The following is a 16,314-nucleotide window of genomic DNA, read 5'->3' on the forward strand; positions in this document are numbered from 1 at the left end:
TGTTTATCCATATTTAAAGAAAGGCCACATAACGTGACAAATAGCAGAAGTACGAGCACTAAATCATCAGGTCATGTTTATCAGCTAGAAACGTTCAGATCCCCATGACTGCTGTTTAATCATGAACAAGTACCACAGACAATGTTCTTAACAGGAAAGACTTTTTTAAAATAAAAACAAGTTACCAGCTCCAAGGAGCTTTATTCCAAGATCAACCCAACTCTGCCCCTGTAAACACCAAAAGCTGCTTTGGTAGGGATGCTGTCCCCACATCTAAGCAGCCTGCCTACTGCAATCAGCTTCCATCTGTGTAAGTTAATGGTAGCATGACAACAAGCAGCAATGGGAGCAGAGCCAGAAGTGCTTGCTGCCACAGAAGGCTGCAATGGTCTGCCCCAGTAGTGTTCGTTGGGACTTTCAACACACCCTAGTAGAAGGTTGCTGCTGAGAAGCATCCATCAACATACCTTTGTGCCCTGAATAACCCGAGATCGCCTGGCCATCACTGCAAATGTTTTAACAAAAGCCACCTGCATGACTGACACACGCGCCTTGAGGCACAACAGAGGGATCTTCTCTCTCACCAAACTGCATTGTAAGCAAGCAAAAGCGAAAACTATACTCAAACTGATCTCTGCAGCTAGCTCACGTGATGATGTAATATCAAGTAATCCCCCATACTAATCCAAATGCTTTACTAGATAGCAAAAGAAGAGTCAGAAGGTGACAGTAAGAGCTGCTAACTGAACATGAAATCATTCAGCATATTAAGTGAACAAAAGGAACCGGGATCTGTAAGCAGAAGCACCTCCAGCAGCATTCATGGCAGCATTTTGTAAGGTGGGTTGAGTAAATCTTGGACACTGTTACCAGCATCAGCATTTTTACAGGCTTATCAACTTTGAAGAAAGGTGTGGTTTCTTCTAAATTTAAATAATTTTACTCTTCTGATACTCAGATATCAGTTGATCAGAGCATTAGCATTCTGCTGCTTCTCAGACACCATGGCAGTTCTACTAATTAAAACCTACAAATGAAGAGATAATGACAGCCTATGAAGGCATGCAACAATTAGTTTTCCCTGCTGCTGCACTCCTCCTTCAATGAAATACCGTAGTAGTTACAGGCATCCCTGCTGTTCTAATCCTTGGCAAGCTACCTTCACTCAGAGAAGTGAATCATTAAGTCTTCCCCCAAAAACAATCATTCTGGTGACAAGTTTGTGCCATTAACTAGAGAGCTGTGGTTATTTTGACAAATCCACGATGGAGATTGGCTTGCCGTGAGCACGGATAGGTAATGAAGAGTCTCAAATTCTGTCACTCGATGTAAACATGTGAACTCCATTTGCTGGACAGCAACTAAAAGCCACCAGTAGGCTTTTATGCTCAGTGAGCCCATTCACTGTAGATGTGATCTCATGCAATCCAAGCTGACATACTTATTATAAAAATAGAAAAGAAAGAGTACTACACTGTAAAAGCTGTAGTCCAGAGCATTGCTATGATGCTATGGGTACAACTAAGCTGATGAAGAGGTTTTGTTTCTGGCTGCTGCTGTTCTCCATCTGTGACAGATCTCCCAGGCTAAATACACATATGGTTGTTTCCTAACCCAGTTCTGTCAAGTGATGCTGGTTAGCCAGACACACGGATATGCAAATAAAGCTGCTGGCAGCAACTCTGAATGGTATCACTCCTAATCCAGCCCACTTGTTCCTATTTTTGCCAGTTTAAACTTGTTGTAACTTAATTCTGCTTCAATATGGATCTGAGCAATGACAGAGGTTAGATAAAGTACCTCACTTGTTCTGTGATGGATCAGATCCTCCATAATGACCGTCATTAGAAAAAAGTCTTACTTATTCTTAACCCTGGTCATTTTATTTTTACACACACTTTTTATGCATGCATAGTATATATGAATGCTATATGTATGTTGCATACATGTATTTTATATATAAAATACTTTCACGAGTTGATTAGTGTATAATGAGGAAAAAACTTATCTAATCCATAGCAGGAAGAGGCAGAAGCAGACAGACAAGGACACTAACAAATTACCCTGTATTTCCTTGTGCAGCAAGTATCAGAATCATGCCTTTAACTACCACCTTTCAATCCAAATCACTCCAATGGAGAGAGCTATACACACACTGAACGACAGGGAGATAAGCCAAACTTAGCTACTATTAGATCAGCCCAGCTGAATACAGCTATAAACACGTTGTAAGAGACCCATGCCCACAAGCAGTATCTATACCGCTCAAGACACAAACAAGTTCACCTACCCATCTTGGTTCAATAGCACAAGAGTTTACCATAGGACACAGAACCCAAAAACACTCTTCCAGTTATTTTGAGTTCAAGGACTTCCTGAGCCAGATGTGGTTTCTGTGTATTCACTAACTCACAATGAATTTCCTGCCCTTGAATTTACCCAGTTTGTTTGAACCCACATCAGTTTTCAGCTTCCATACCATTTTCTGGCTACATGTCCCACCGGCATAGTACCCACCGAGTAAGAAGCTCTTCTTTTGACTTAACTATTTAAAATATTGTTGAAAAAAGAACAATGTTGAAGGGTGTTTCTACAATTAATGGATTTTAACACAAACTGTAGAGGTTTTAAAGGCACTGCTTTCAAGCAATCAAAATGGCAGTAGAACTGAATATGTACAACAGGATCTAATTTTGTTTTAAAACTACATATCCCATAGCAGTAACTTTCAAGTTTGTGTATAGTGAAAGCTTCTACAGAAGATGTTAACAGTTGCCAAGTAGTGCAGTTATTCATTACTTGCAATGTACATACATACAGCAACCAGCACACCTATTTATCTAGGATGAGATAAGGAAAGAAATTCCTCCCTCCTATGAATCCTATTGTTAGTTTTTTCAAAAGCCTGCAACTACCCAGAGACGGAGACCACTGATTTGCTGTCAGAACATGTTGCCAGATATAATTACAAGCTGAACAGATATACCAAAGACCAACAGATCCCGAATAACTTGTTCTCCCTCCTTTTCATTAGGAGCTCACTAAAGCTATTTTAATAGTTTAGAAGGCATCTATTTCTTTACACCATTGGATTTCATCACCAAAGCTGTAAGATCATTAGGAAGAGTCTGAGAATTTCAGGGATTTCTGATAGATACTAAAGACTAAAGCAATGCCTCCCTCCCCCCCACCATCTATGTTGATTACTGTGCAGAGAATGGAATTGGCTATTATAAAGCAACTTGACCTTGCAAAACACAAGTGGTAGAAGCTTTTGGCAGCAAGTCAAAGAAACTTTCCTTATTTCCATAAGTATTCACTAGTTAGATTTATGAACCATTGTCTGATCATTAGCCACCGGCTTTGTATTGCTTTTCCATGTACATGCATTTAAATGCACCACTTAGTACAGAGGATACCCCATTCTTTCCTGCTGCACATACTTAACATTCTTCTGAATTAGATTTCAGAACCAGAGAACTCCATTTAAAAGAGTTCCGATTGCTATGTGAAAGGGACCCAATTACTTATTGCATTTTTTACAAAGGACGGGAAACTTGCCTGAAAAGCAATAAAGCTTTTTTTTTTTTTTTTTTTCAAAAAAAACAACCCCAAAATATCAGCTGCAAAGGATTGCTACTTTACTGGAGTACATACAGTTTGACTGTAGATCAAACATTTACTCTGGATAAAAACCCCTGTATGTAAACACCAGATCTCACAACGTGGAAAGACAACAAATCAACTCCAGAAACTTTACTTCATGGTTTTTGAAAAGGGAGTTACTTGTAATTGGCACAGAAGCCACACAGGAACGGTTTCTTAAGAAGAGTATACAACCATCAGACATAAGGGATATTCTGAGATTTGGGATGGATCATTCTGTAACCAACATATACACCCACCGCGCAAGCAGCCAGTGATGGGACTCATGTGGGATCCCATTCAGTGAGATATTTCTGTAGGGCCTGACTCAGCCTGCAGTGGCCAGTCTATCATCACTTTTAGTACAACATGGCAAAGGCTCCACAAAATGTTACTGTTAATGTGTTCTCATGACATATAGAACCATTAGTGAGAAACTTGTTTTATATTGCCAGTGTAAGTTTGGAATTTTATTTTTCTTGATCTTACATTAGAGAGGCTGAGTTTGGTAACATCACAACCATAAGACAGACATTGAAGGCAATATAGCAATTAACTCATGAGTGAAGAAAACACTTTAATAAAAAAGTCACAACAGGCAGCTCACAGACATACTGGTTTAATGTAAAGTAATAGGAAAATCTGTGTTATCTTACTGGTACTAGAGAGTCCATATTGCTCAACAACGTCATAAGTAGCTATTTGGACCCTTCTTGAGATAAAATGCATTCTGATCAGAATCTGATAGAAGACTTTAGCTCTTTAGCAGGTTTCCTGACAGACCAGGAATGGCTTATGGCTTAAAGGGAACATGGCTCTTTCCAAGGCCTCATGACTGTAGAGGGCAAATAGTATCAAGAGGTTTTGTTCTGTAGAAGATGGCTAATACATCCAGAAGAGCCCAAAGCCCTTTATGAGAAGTGTTTATGAGGTCAGGAAGAACACATGCCTCTATGCTTTACATATGCATTCAATACATATATGCTTCAATGCAATACTTTTTATAAATAAGTAAACAGTTTTCACCATAAAGGCCAAGTTACTTTATTACAAAAACAAAGAGGCAGAACTTCAGAAGTTATTATGGCAGATCCCAATCCACCCATTCTAAAGAGGGGACAGGGCTTCTTTATGGACATGGGAAGGAGAGCTGCACACACCCACTGAAGGCACAGCAATGGAAACTAACAAGTTTAAGACTAATGTTGGGTGGGAAGAAAAAAAACAACCAACCAAAAAAAAAAATAACCCACTGTAATTGTGTGACTTATGTTTAAGAAAAAAAAAATAAAAAAATCAATGACTACCTGAAATACTCTGAAACTTGGGAAATCCCTAGATATCCTGAAACTGTTTCCCTGAACAAGATACTGAACAAGCTGTTCTTGGTAGCACAAGCCTTTAGCACAGCAGTCAATGTTCTTTTGCATTTGCTGAAGAAAAAAAAAAAACACCACCACAAAAAAACCAAACAAACAAAAAGACTTCTTTGTTCCTGCTTGGTTTCTCCTCTGCTTTACCTGGGGTAGTATGCTGTGTAGTTCATGAAGAGCTGAGTCCCAGCAGGGTAGTACGCTGTGGAGGGCTGAAGCGTTCGTGGGTTCAGGAGCATGGATGGCTGATACAGAGCAGCTTCTGTTGGCACAACCGCAGCAGGAGCCGGAAAAGAGTAGGAAGGGGGTGAAAGGCCTAAAGGGAACAAATGGAAAATAGATTAGGACCTTTTCAATTCAGACATATATGTGGTCTTCATTAGCTGAAAAAACTTTGCAATATGTAAAATGCCTTCACAAGCTACTCATTCTCTTGCTCATCACAGAAAATAAGTCTGAGCCACCAATATGAGCTTGTTGTGCCCATACCACCCAGTCAAAAGCAAAGTCAGCTCTCACAAAAAGCTACCTTTTGCTCTGGGAATAGGGTTTCTTTCTGAAAAGGGGGCCAGTTTTTCTCGACTAGGCTCAGATTTTAAAAAAGTCTCCAATCAAGAAGTGTGAGACTCCTCCACTGTGAAGGGGGAAACTTCTGTGCTAAAGGTCTGCCTAACATTCCCCAGAGGTGAGGACACCTTTTCATCCTGACACTCCCTATCCCCCAAACAGTTCTGTCTTCAATTAATCAACAGCAGAGTGAGAAGTGTCATACTTTTGCAGCTTCAAGTGTTAACACCAAGTTTTATTTAAAAAAAAAAAACACAAAACCACCAAAAGTGCACTTTGTGGTGTTTCAACAAGATGTGAGCAGTGATAATTCATCCCCCTCTACCACTTTTTTCCTTCTCTTCCCCTCCCCAGTGCCATGAAAATGAATATATAAAAGCTTTAGATAACTCTAAATAGCAAAAATAGAGCCTTAAAGTGACAGTCAGCATCTCACTACGTTGTGGGATGGAGCAGTGACACAGAGCCGAAAGGGCTTATCTGAGGAATACATCACTAGCACTCGTAGTTGGAGGTGGGAACACTGCCACCTAAGGGTTCCGAAAGCTTGGCACTCTGCCCAAGAATCTCTCCTAGTAGTTCTCAGGAGAGGCTTCCAATCCCTCTTTGGAACAGCTGTCACACATAGGACCACATGCTGCAAATCCCAGCTCAGAAGGATACTTGCATTGAAAAAAAAAAAAAAAAACAAACAACCCCCCCCCACACACACACACACGCTAGTCACCTGGAAAACTTATCTCCTAAGAATTAGCTGAAGGTCTACTCACACTCAAAAGGAACCATACCCAAGAAGTTTGCTTGCCACATTGGCAGCTCGGACTAAGATTTAGAGCACACTTCTTTAAACAAGCCAACAATACATTTGCATAGAGGGACAGAGAAAAAGCTCCCACTTGACTACCTTGCCATTCATGATCTTGGAAGCAAAGTATTATTTTTCCCATAGGCTCAGATTTATATGGCACATATGTTCAGTAAGGTAGCCCTTAAGCTGTTAAAGCATTTCCCCAAAACATTTGTCTAGAAGTCTATGTTCATCTTAGTAGCTCTGAGAAGCGTAATTTTACATGAAATACAGTTGCTGCAAGTCTCTGAGGCCAAAGCTATGAGTATTTTATTCCCACACAGGCAGCCTCAATTCTGTGCAAACAACAAGAAAATAAACAAAAGAGTTCAGTCAGTAGTGGTCCAATAGGCAGAACATTTGTGGTCGAGTCCCAGAGGTCACAGCATTGCTGATGGTTTCATAAATTAAGTTCTGGAAGTGAAAGGGGAAGGGCTTTTACTTGACATGTTCACCATGATGAAAAGCGTAAATACCAATCAGTTTAAATGGGAAACAGTTCTGTAAGGTCTAGGCTGGGCTTACAAATTACTTTTTCAGAGTCATGGCTCACTCTGGCCATGTTAAGTTTCAGGGAGGGGAGGGCAATTTGCCACTGGAATTTTAAAGTAGTTCTTCAGTGATTGTAATTCATGCCCAAAAGGGAAAAATAATGATTGCAAGCTGCTGATGATTTAAGATTAAAAGACATTATTTTAATACCCCCATCCAACACTCCTTCCTTTTCCAAGAAGGAAAGTCAACAAAGCGGCTCCAACACCTACCCTCACATAGCGTAGAGTATTGGCAAGACTCATGCAAAACTTACATGGTAACTTACATGGTGGTGGGGACAAGCCATTTCGATTTAAAGTGCCCCCCATTAATACAAAGTTCATCTCCTCAGCAGAACATTGAAAGACTTCAACATATCTGTCCTTCATAGTCTTCTTATGACACTTCTGTGCAGCCAGAAAAGCTCGGTCTGCAGATTTCATCTGAATAAAAGCATCTCCTGACGGACGTCCCTACAAACAAGGCAGACAAAACCAAGTGTTTCTGGATCTCCCATGAAGTAGCAATACAGTAATAGTTTGTGCTGTTAAAAATGGTCAAATATATTCATCTCCAGAGTCAAGTACAATCAGTCAACCCAAGCACCCATCATCAGCATGTTTAAGCTGTCCTCCCCAAAGTTCTTCCCACTTGTGCTAACTTCATTGTGTTTATTTACCTGTTTCACTTAAGCTACATTGTAACTCAAGCCATGTTACTTCTATATTTAAAAAAACAAACAACAGGGGACACCTACAGGAAAGACTACAGTTCAGGGACACTTAGGTGCGTTGAAACCTGCTCTTACAAATCTAGTCAGAATGCAGAATTGAAAGATCTAATCCACATTTATTATTTGTGATCTTTAAAATTCAAGGATAAATACAGTTGAAGTGCCAAATGTTAAATGACTGTTTAAAATATTATTTTAAGGCAAATATGGGCTGGGATATTTTAGAAGGGTACCAGCCAAAGGCTTGGTGTGAGCTTGTGGTGAAAAAAATTACATCCTTATATAGAGCTCTAGATGAGCAGGATACGCAACTGTGAGGAGTCATTTTAGCCACATGCAGCTGCTGCCTTGAAGTAGCCAGAATTACAGGTAGAGATCTGAAGCCAGCTCTAACTTAAGTTCTGGGCCAGTTCTTCCAGTTTTGGAGGGAAGAACAACTTTATCACAATCCTTTACACAGTTGTTCATGATTAGAGGGTTGAAAACAGGAATGGTGGGAGCACATAGAAAGATAGAAATCTAGTAGTTCAGGTAAAAGCGGGGGGGGGGGGGGGGGGGAGCAGGGAATATCTGACAGCTTTGGGCAGGGGTGGCAGACAGCCCTCAAGATTATATACACTTCCAGTTTCTTCCTCCAGGTTCTTTTGTTACTGCTGGCAAGGGCTGATACTACTGTAAGCTATTCCTTCTGCTCAGACATCTGCATCTTTTCTTAGCCTCTCCCAGCCCTGAACATTCCTCTCAGTTTTTCAGCCTTGGCTAGGTCAGCTCCTCACAGACACAGGCATCTTTTTAGATAGAGAGGTACTGGAAGAACTACCCTTCCTCCTTCCTCTCCACGCCCCTGAAACGCAGAAGCCCTACTCCAGGAGAAGGAAGTATTTTGTAGTTTCATCTCAGGCTTAGCGTCAACCAAAACAATTAGAAGACCCATTTTTATACCACAATTATCTGTGTAATCAGTGCAACCAGTCAGGGCATCTCTACAGAGCTGCAGGAGCTGTTGTCTTCTCCCCTTAAAGTCACAAGACTATGCAGATAAAGAAGATCACAACAATGCACCATCCTTTGTCTGAAAAGTTTTGGTAGAAACTGCTTCCAGAAAACAATGGCAAAGATGTGACTGTTTATACATATCAATGAGCTGTTAATCTTGGTGCTTAGCTGTAACTGTTTAAAGAAGGAACCATACAGCTGAGGAAAGCTTCAGCTGCTGACTTATGCCATAGGAAATCCTGTCTCTAGAAGGCCATAGTCACATTTGTCCTCAAATATATCTGAGGCACATTGTTCAGCAAGGCAGGGGAAAACCACTCCTTTGAGAGCTAATATTGCCCACACTTCTGTTTTGAAGATGCTCCTCACCATACAAGAGGAATTATGCATGCTGTTGAGCAAGATTCTTCAGTTCAAGCCTCTCAGTGCAGGAGGATCACAGCTGCTACTTTGGCAGCACCAACTGCTCCAAGACTGTGGCTTCGCTTTAGGCACATGGGTCTCAGTAACAGAAACCACTCTGAGCCAAATGCAGCAGCTGGCATAGCAGGGTTCAAATAAGCCAACATATCTATTGCCAGCACACTTTTAGAGGAGAGCTGGAGCTCAATTAGTGCCATTAGTGTGAATCCCAAAGGTGCTTACTTCTCTAGGGATATCAGAGGGTTGTGTTCACATATACAGGCAGTTCGCACAGAGTGGCTAGAAATGTGGTGCCTACCAACCTGGTGATTTAGTACCATGTGAACTCCATGGGTCCGAATATCTGTAGAAAACTCCCCCAAGAACTCCAGGATGTCCTCTATAGTAGCAGCATAGGGAAGACCACGCAAACGTATACAGTCTCTGACATTAGTGGGAGGCACAAATTGCTGAGGTAATACTGGAAGAATTGGAGGTGTTGGGAGAGGAATGAGAGGTGTGGAAGAGTACCGGTTCAGCACCTGTGCAAAACAGAAAAACAGAGAGGTTACAGAAAGCCTCCTTACTTACTCTTCAACTCAGAGGAACCGAACATAAACACCAATGCCATCTATTTTCACTCTGGGCAGTATTTTAGGAAACAAGTGAGCTAGATTCTGGGCTTAAACCACAACAGCACTACTTAGAATTCAGGTATTTTGAAGTAAATACTTGTATCTTTTTCTTGAAAAACGTCACTTTATTTTGGAATATTTGAACTGTTATGCAACTCCCAGATGACATCTTCTTAGAAGATGAAACCTGTATTTCTACAGTATTTTTATTGGGAAAATATCCCAAAGCATTCTATCATCTACAGAGTCACGGTGACACTTCTACCCAAAGCATCTCCTCTGCAAAGCTTTAGGAGAGTCTGGGAACTAGAAGCATATTTCACTACCAAACAGCCCTGACTTGAGATGCAGTAGTCCATCAAGTAACACAGGTGGTGTTACTGAGTCAGTCTCAGCAACAGTCACACTTTCAGATTTGTTACTAATTTTAACAGTAAAAACCCTGCCTGATCAAGAGTTCACTGAATATTCAATCACCACCCTTTAACTTTCTCTGAGCAAGATTAAGATTCATTTACATTTATACAGCTATCTGAAGGTTTTGCTAAACAAAGAGAAATATGAAAGCACTTGAGAAAAATACAGTGACAGGAGCAAGTGTTGCAGCTATGCCTTATCATCAGTGTCACCCTTCAAACAAGGCACCGAAATCTCTACACATTTGGGTGAACGGAGCAGCACCATTACTTGGTTACAAAGACATGACTATTGGTTGGCTGTAATTTGCATCATAGACAAGACCTTTCAGAATCATGTTTAGAAGTCAGTGACCTCAGCTGAAGCTCTACAAATCTTTGGAGATGTACATAAACAATCCTCTCAGTTCTGTTTCCTTTCCTTGACAGTGTGACTGCAATTAATGGTCCACCAAGCCATGTTAATGCAAGAAGAGGTACTCTTCAGGCTGTTTCCCAAAGTCCTGCCGCACTCTGCTAGGTAGCCAGTGCTGGCAGAGGATCGCCGAGACCTGCCCTTAGAGGCAATTCATAAGACCCTTCAAATACACTGCTCTGAAGATGACTGCTACATCAAAAGGCTCTGTTTTTCTGCAGTGACTAAGGATAAGTCTTTCAAAAGATCAAGATTTGTTGCCAAGGCTTCTCCTAAAGACCATCATGTACTTCGGCATATTCAGCATCTGTAGCATAAAGCACTGGACCCACATAAACTTTCTACTATAGCTCTTGCTCGCAAGGCTACCGAAAGCCAAAACCCTAAAGGTTTGATTATATGTGATTGAGAACATCCATATACCATAAGATCTTACACTGAGAGGGAGCAAAGCCTCATGGAAATCCAGACAGTAGTCTTGCCAGCAAGAGTCAAGAGTGAGAAGAGAAGCTTTCAAGTCATGGCCAAGCAGTATTTGCTTCCACTACCGTATGCCAGTGTAGGACTCTGGATTACAAAAAGCCATTGTTTGTAAGGTTTACACTCACCTGCTGAACTTCTGCTGCAGTGCTCCTAAAGAGTTCAATGTACCTCTTCCCTAGCAAGTCCTTATGCTTTTTCAGTGCATTTTGTGCATATTCTTCACAAGCAAACAAGACAAAGGCATCCCCTGTTGGCCTGCTGTCAGGGTATGTGACAAATAGGATTCCCTCCTTTCCTCCTGTTACAGGGCAGTGCTGACCAAAGAATGTCAGCACTTCTTCTGTCGTTACGTTGAAAGGAAGACCTCGCATCCTGACAATCACTTGGTTCTCTTTCGACAAGAACTGTGCAACCTCGTTGGAAGTGCCTGTAACAAAAAGAAATACAGAAGCACTTAAGTCTGGGCAGCCACATAAAAATCACAAGCAGGCCCGGTATAGCTACCTCCTCCCCAGACAGTTTTTGAGCATGTAGAACAGTATTTGCCTCTAAAGTCAGGAAAGATGACCCTCTTTGATAAACTAGAAATACTGTACAGGACACTTCCCATTAAAGTCTAATAATCTTAATTCATTTGGAAGAGATTCATCCTTATTCAAGGGGAAAATACACAGTACTTACAATGTTCAAGCCCAAGGAAAGCAGTCTGTGCATCCCTTGCATGAACAGTACCTGGCCTACTGTGCACCTCGCATTTCTAACTTATGAATAACTTTGGCATGCTCTGAAGCCTTAATATACAGTAACCGAGCACTCAGACCATTGTGCTGGGAAAGCTGGAAGGGCATGTTGAAATCTGCTGAAGAATTTCACCCTGTCCTGATAAATCTGTTCAAGTCTGCAAATTCTACTTTCAGAAACTCTAGAAGACCACTGATGCTCATGTTATAACACTACCATCAAAGCTAGCTGCTAACCAACTTCACATCTTAATATGGCCCCTTCACTTAGAGCTAGATCATTCTGTAAAGAGGTTTGGTTGTGCCAGACACCCACCGCTTTTTCCCCAGTGTCAGTGTACCATGTCTTTTTTTGAATGGTATAACTGTTACTAAGCCTATCAATTAGCTATTTATTTGACAGCTTAATTGCCTCTACCACTCTAAAAGATCAACCTCAGACACAGAGTTAGCCATTTGCAATCCCCAAAACAAGTAGCTGTCAGGAACCAACAGGGACCTTAAGGTAGTATTGTAGACACATATCAGCTTATTGGATCTTAACTCAAATTCTGTATGCTTACAGTCATAAAGGGGAAGAAAAGAGACCACAGGAGAGTTTGTAGAGCAAGTTTTGCAGCCTTTCAATTCAAGGCTGCAAATACTTCAATATTACCTTTAAATAACCATTCCCCCTTTAGTCTGAGGCAAAAATTTGATTTGAAGAAAATCAGTTCCATAAATCCCTTGTTATTTACACTGTAATATCTGTTTGGGTTTATGTGCAAGTCTCCACAGCAACAGCAGTCATATTGTTTTGAAAAACTACTCTGGTTTTGTTTTTCAGCCATCAATAACATTTAGGTCCCTTCAGTTAAGACTACGACCTAACAAATTAAGTTCATATGCAAGATCACCTCTCCTGATCAAATCCCTATTTCATAGGCTGCTTGAAATTAGCAAGGAAGAAAAAGAAAAATCAGAGAGCCTTGGACTGCTGCTAGCAAAGGACATCATAATTAACACACTAGGCAACTACTTGTTCCAAGAAAGAAAATGAAAGGCCACATCCAACAGGAGCCATTTAGTTACAGGTGCTGATGGAACAAACCCTTCCTTCTCACCCCCTAAAAATTACCTCCTGCGATTTTAAGGAAGTCTTCACCTGTTGCCTTGTATACCTAAGGAAAGAAAAGAGAACACGTGATTGGCACGCTATTTGCACTCGTGTTGAGAAAAGGATTTCAAAGCCAGTGTCACGCACCTCAATGTATCGATTCCCCATGTGGTGCTTGTGCCTTTGTAGTGCTAGATCTCTATGCTCTTCACTTACGAACCTCACAAGAGCCTCCCCATTTCTCCTACCCTGGGCATTGAGGCAGAGCGCAGCACCTCCCCTGCAAGATTTAAATCAAATGAGAGATAAAAATCCAGGACTGATGCAGACGAAGCATTACAAACATAGAGGTAAATTCTTAGCTACTAACTTGGCTATGTTTAGGCCTTTGAAGAATCTCGCTATGTCCTGATCAGATGACTGCCATGGCAATCCTCTTGCTCGGATAACAGCATTGTCATCCACAAGTTCCATCTTGCTGCTGCAGGCACAGAAAGAAGTAATGCAGAGACATCTGCCTGCAGCACCTGCCACACACCACCCTCCCTGCTTGTCACCTGTGCTCCAGGGACAGGCACCTGTCCCTGCTCCACGTCTGCTGGATGGCACTGCCAGGGCAGTGAGGGCTAAGTGCCACCACTATCAAAAGCCACTGCACATGTCTCTCCTCAGGGAATGTCTGTTCTGTTAAGCTGTCCCTTTCCCAGCGTTCCTCTCCCGCTTCACCACTGTTTGCTACTTCAGCTCTCATCTCTTCAATCACATTCCCTCAATTTACTCCCTGCTCCTTACATACCAAGAGTTTGTCCTTTTCCACTGTCTGAACAGGGTTACTGACATAAAATTACACAGTTGCTATTCTAATCTTAGCTAGGTGGAAATGGAAGCAGAGCAGTTAGATGTGACTGAGGTTAGTGCTTATTATCTGTACCGTGACGGTGTGTAAGAGCCAGTCAGAAGCCAAGACCAAATCTGTTCAGGTTACACTCGGCACACAGAGGACTCCTGCCCGAAGAGTTTAGCCTTAACATTGCTTGTTCAGGCCATCACTGTGCTACTAGAGACTAATATAGCTACAGGCTACATTGCCTGCTTAGCATGGGAATATCTCAGCCACAGAAAGCCAGGTTTAATTGGTCATTACCACAGACTTTTTTTGTTCTCTTCCTTGTTAAGAGTGCCATGTACAGCAAAACTCACAGCCACCCAAGGCTGCCTTTCTGGCTATTGCCAGGACAGGTTTTTGCACAGAAGAGACTAGACGATTGATTCAGCAGATGAATTGTTGCTCAGCAGCAGAGAGTTTCCTCTTGTTATAGGAGGGTCATGTTTCTCGCTCATATTTTAATCTCTCAGCTGGCCTTTTTGTAGGTGTCTGTCCCAAACTGTTCCCCCTCACCTCCTAATTCTGTACTTCCCGCTATTATGAATAAGCTGGGAATCTTCCACCTCATCCCAGGATTGCGTTAGTGAAAGGGATAAAGCTTAGAACAATGCTAAAACATAACCCCTGAGCTAATCTCACTGGTCACTTTCTGCCAATATTGTTGCATTCTTTTCTTGCTTCTTTTGGCTCAGAAGTGCTGGCATCATGTACCATTATGACAGTTCCTTAATCTAAAAGGGGGAAGTATGTATTCAAGCAAGATCAGTTTAACACCAGTCTCTTGTGATACTGCAGAGGGAGTATCCAGCAAACCACTGAGAAAAATCTGTGTTTGTATGTAGAAAAGCATGATAGCGTTTTTTTTTTTTTAAAAAAAACAAACAACCAAACCCAAACAACGAAACAGTCAAGAGTAAGTAAAGCTTATGTATAAAACATTTTGGAAGAAGACAATCATAGCTTAAGCAATTTACTGGTAGCACAGTATCTCTATGGAAAGGTTTCTTCCCTATTAAAAAAAAAATAATCATTATGTGTATTTAGTAACTGAAGCAAATTGCAGGAAGAGCGTAAGAGTTAGTACCAATAGGGTTAGTTCTGCAAAAATAAGCACTTATTAGCAGAACCCAGAACTACCAGCAGCTAACAAGCAATACTGAAGACTAGCAAGAAAACTAGCTTGTATCTGATCACAGATTATCTGTTCCCTTTCCCACTTAAAGCATCTAATTGATTCCCACAACTGTGGCAAGGTAAGTAAAAGGAATGGTAACAGCTATTTGTAAATTAGGAATACAGAGAAGTGCAGCTTATTTTGCATCTTTAAAAAAAGGCGGGGGTAGGGGCAGCATGCAGCAAGAGTGAGAAGACACTTACCAAGGCCCACTTTCAAATTTGTAGTTTACTCTTTCTGGATCTGAAAATCGGTGATCTAGGAAATACAGCACAAGTTATTTTCTTCTTCCTCAACATACAGGACAGATAGCAAAAACAAGCAAGCAGAGAAAACTCATTCATCACAAGCACTTACTGTATGGTTCAGATATTAGTGTTAAAATAATATTTCCCATATCTTCAACCTGAGAGGCTCCATAGGGAAACGTTGGACTGTTCTTGCCAAGATTTAAATCTTCATGCTGCAGTTAAGTCAATCATCACCAAACAGATTTCTAATTGGCTTCCTGCTAGAGCAACAAGCTTTCATGTTATCCTTGATGGTAAATCACTTCTCAGAGGAATATTTAATCCCTTTTCCTGCTGGGATACATTAGCTGTTCTGCCTTGGACTCTTACTACTGCCACCTGTGGGAATGTGAGGTCACTCCAGAAAGCATATGGGGACTTGAGACCCCATAATAAGGGCATATATATTTAATATACTCATTAATTATACATATATTTGACACACAGATACACTTTTGCATGTAGAAGAGACTTGAGCCCTGTCCTCTTTAATTAGCATCTTCTTTAACCTCTAGGGGAAGATCTGGGAAAGGAGAAGCAAACCATCAACTAAGAAGCTACAGAAACAGGAGGATACACCACATGCTTTCTGAACAAGTAAATCCTAAAAATCTTTGACAAAATTCACAAATGGCACCTCATCTAAACCTTGCCTATTGGAAGTTAGAACCCGAGTTTTGTGCTGTTACACAGCAGCATTTTGAGAATCTGCTAGGAGTGCACTGCTGGAGATAACCAATAGACAAAAGAGTCCCGCAACCCGTATCTTCTTTGATCTGAAGGATTTTGGAAGATTATAGCAAGAATAAGCTCTTCTGCCAATAAACAGCAGGAAGCATTCTGTCCTGGAAAGACAGGCTGTAGAATGACCAGATTAAAACCCCCACATTCACAAAGGGAGTCTGATTTAAGTCACACATACTAGCTTTTCTCAGACAACTTAATCAGAGTTTACTATGGTATCTCTCCCACTTCCTGCCATATTTGCCCCTCTCTAACACCAGGCTACAGGACTGTAAGATGACTTGCAACTTTACTGCTTAATTTATAAAGCAAGTTTTCAAAAAGGTCTTTCCTATTCA

General features: G+C 41.1%; 1 protein-coding gene across 3 annotated transcripts in view; it reads right to left on the reverse strand.

Annotated features, from left to right (window-relative positions):
- The window catches only part of ESRP1 (epithelial splicing regulatory protein 1), a 34,247-nt gene that overhangs the window by 6,898 nt on the left and 11,035 nt on the right, over positions 1-16,314 (reverse strand). For 2 of the 3 annotated variants that reach the window (XM_037381148.1, XM_037381149.1), the window contains exons 5-13: positions 15,300-15,398; positions 15,146-15,200; positions 13,253-13,363; positions 13,030-13,162; positions 12,904-12,946; positions 11,172-11,473; positions 9,421-9,639; positions 7,241-7,439; positions 5,166-5,334 (exon numbers count right to left, since the gene is read on the reverse strand). In XM_037381148.1, coding sequence (XP_037237045.1) covers positions 5,166-5,334; positions 7,241-7,439; positions 9,421-9,639; positions 11,172-11,473; positions 12,904-12,946; positions 13,030-13,162; positions 13,253-13,363; positions 15,146-15,200; positions 15,300-15,398 — 1,330 coding nt within the window. The remainder of the gene's footprint in view (positions 1-5,165; positions 5,335-7,240; positions 7,440-9,420; positions 9,640-11,171; positions 11,474-12,903; positions 12,947-13,029; positions 13,163-13,252; positions 13,364-15,145; positions 15,201-15,299; positions 15,399-16,314) is intronic. The other variant, XM_037381150.1, reaches the window with a different exon arrangement.

This window comes from Falco rusticolus, chromosome 3 (assembly GCF_015220075.1).
Source record: "Falco rusticolus isolate bFalRus1 chromosome 3, bFalRus1.pri, whole genome shotgun sequence".
NCBI lineage: Eukaryota > Metazoa > Chordata > Aves > Falconiformes > Falconidae > Falco > Falco rusticolus.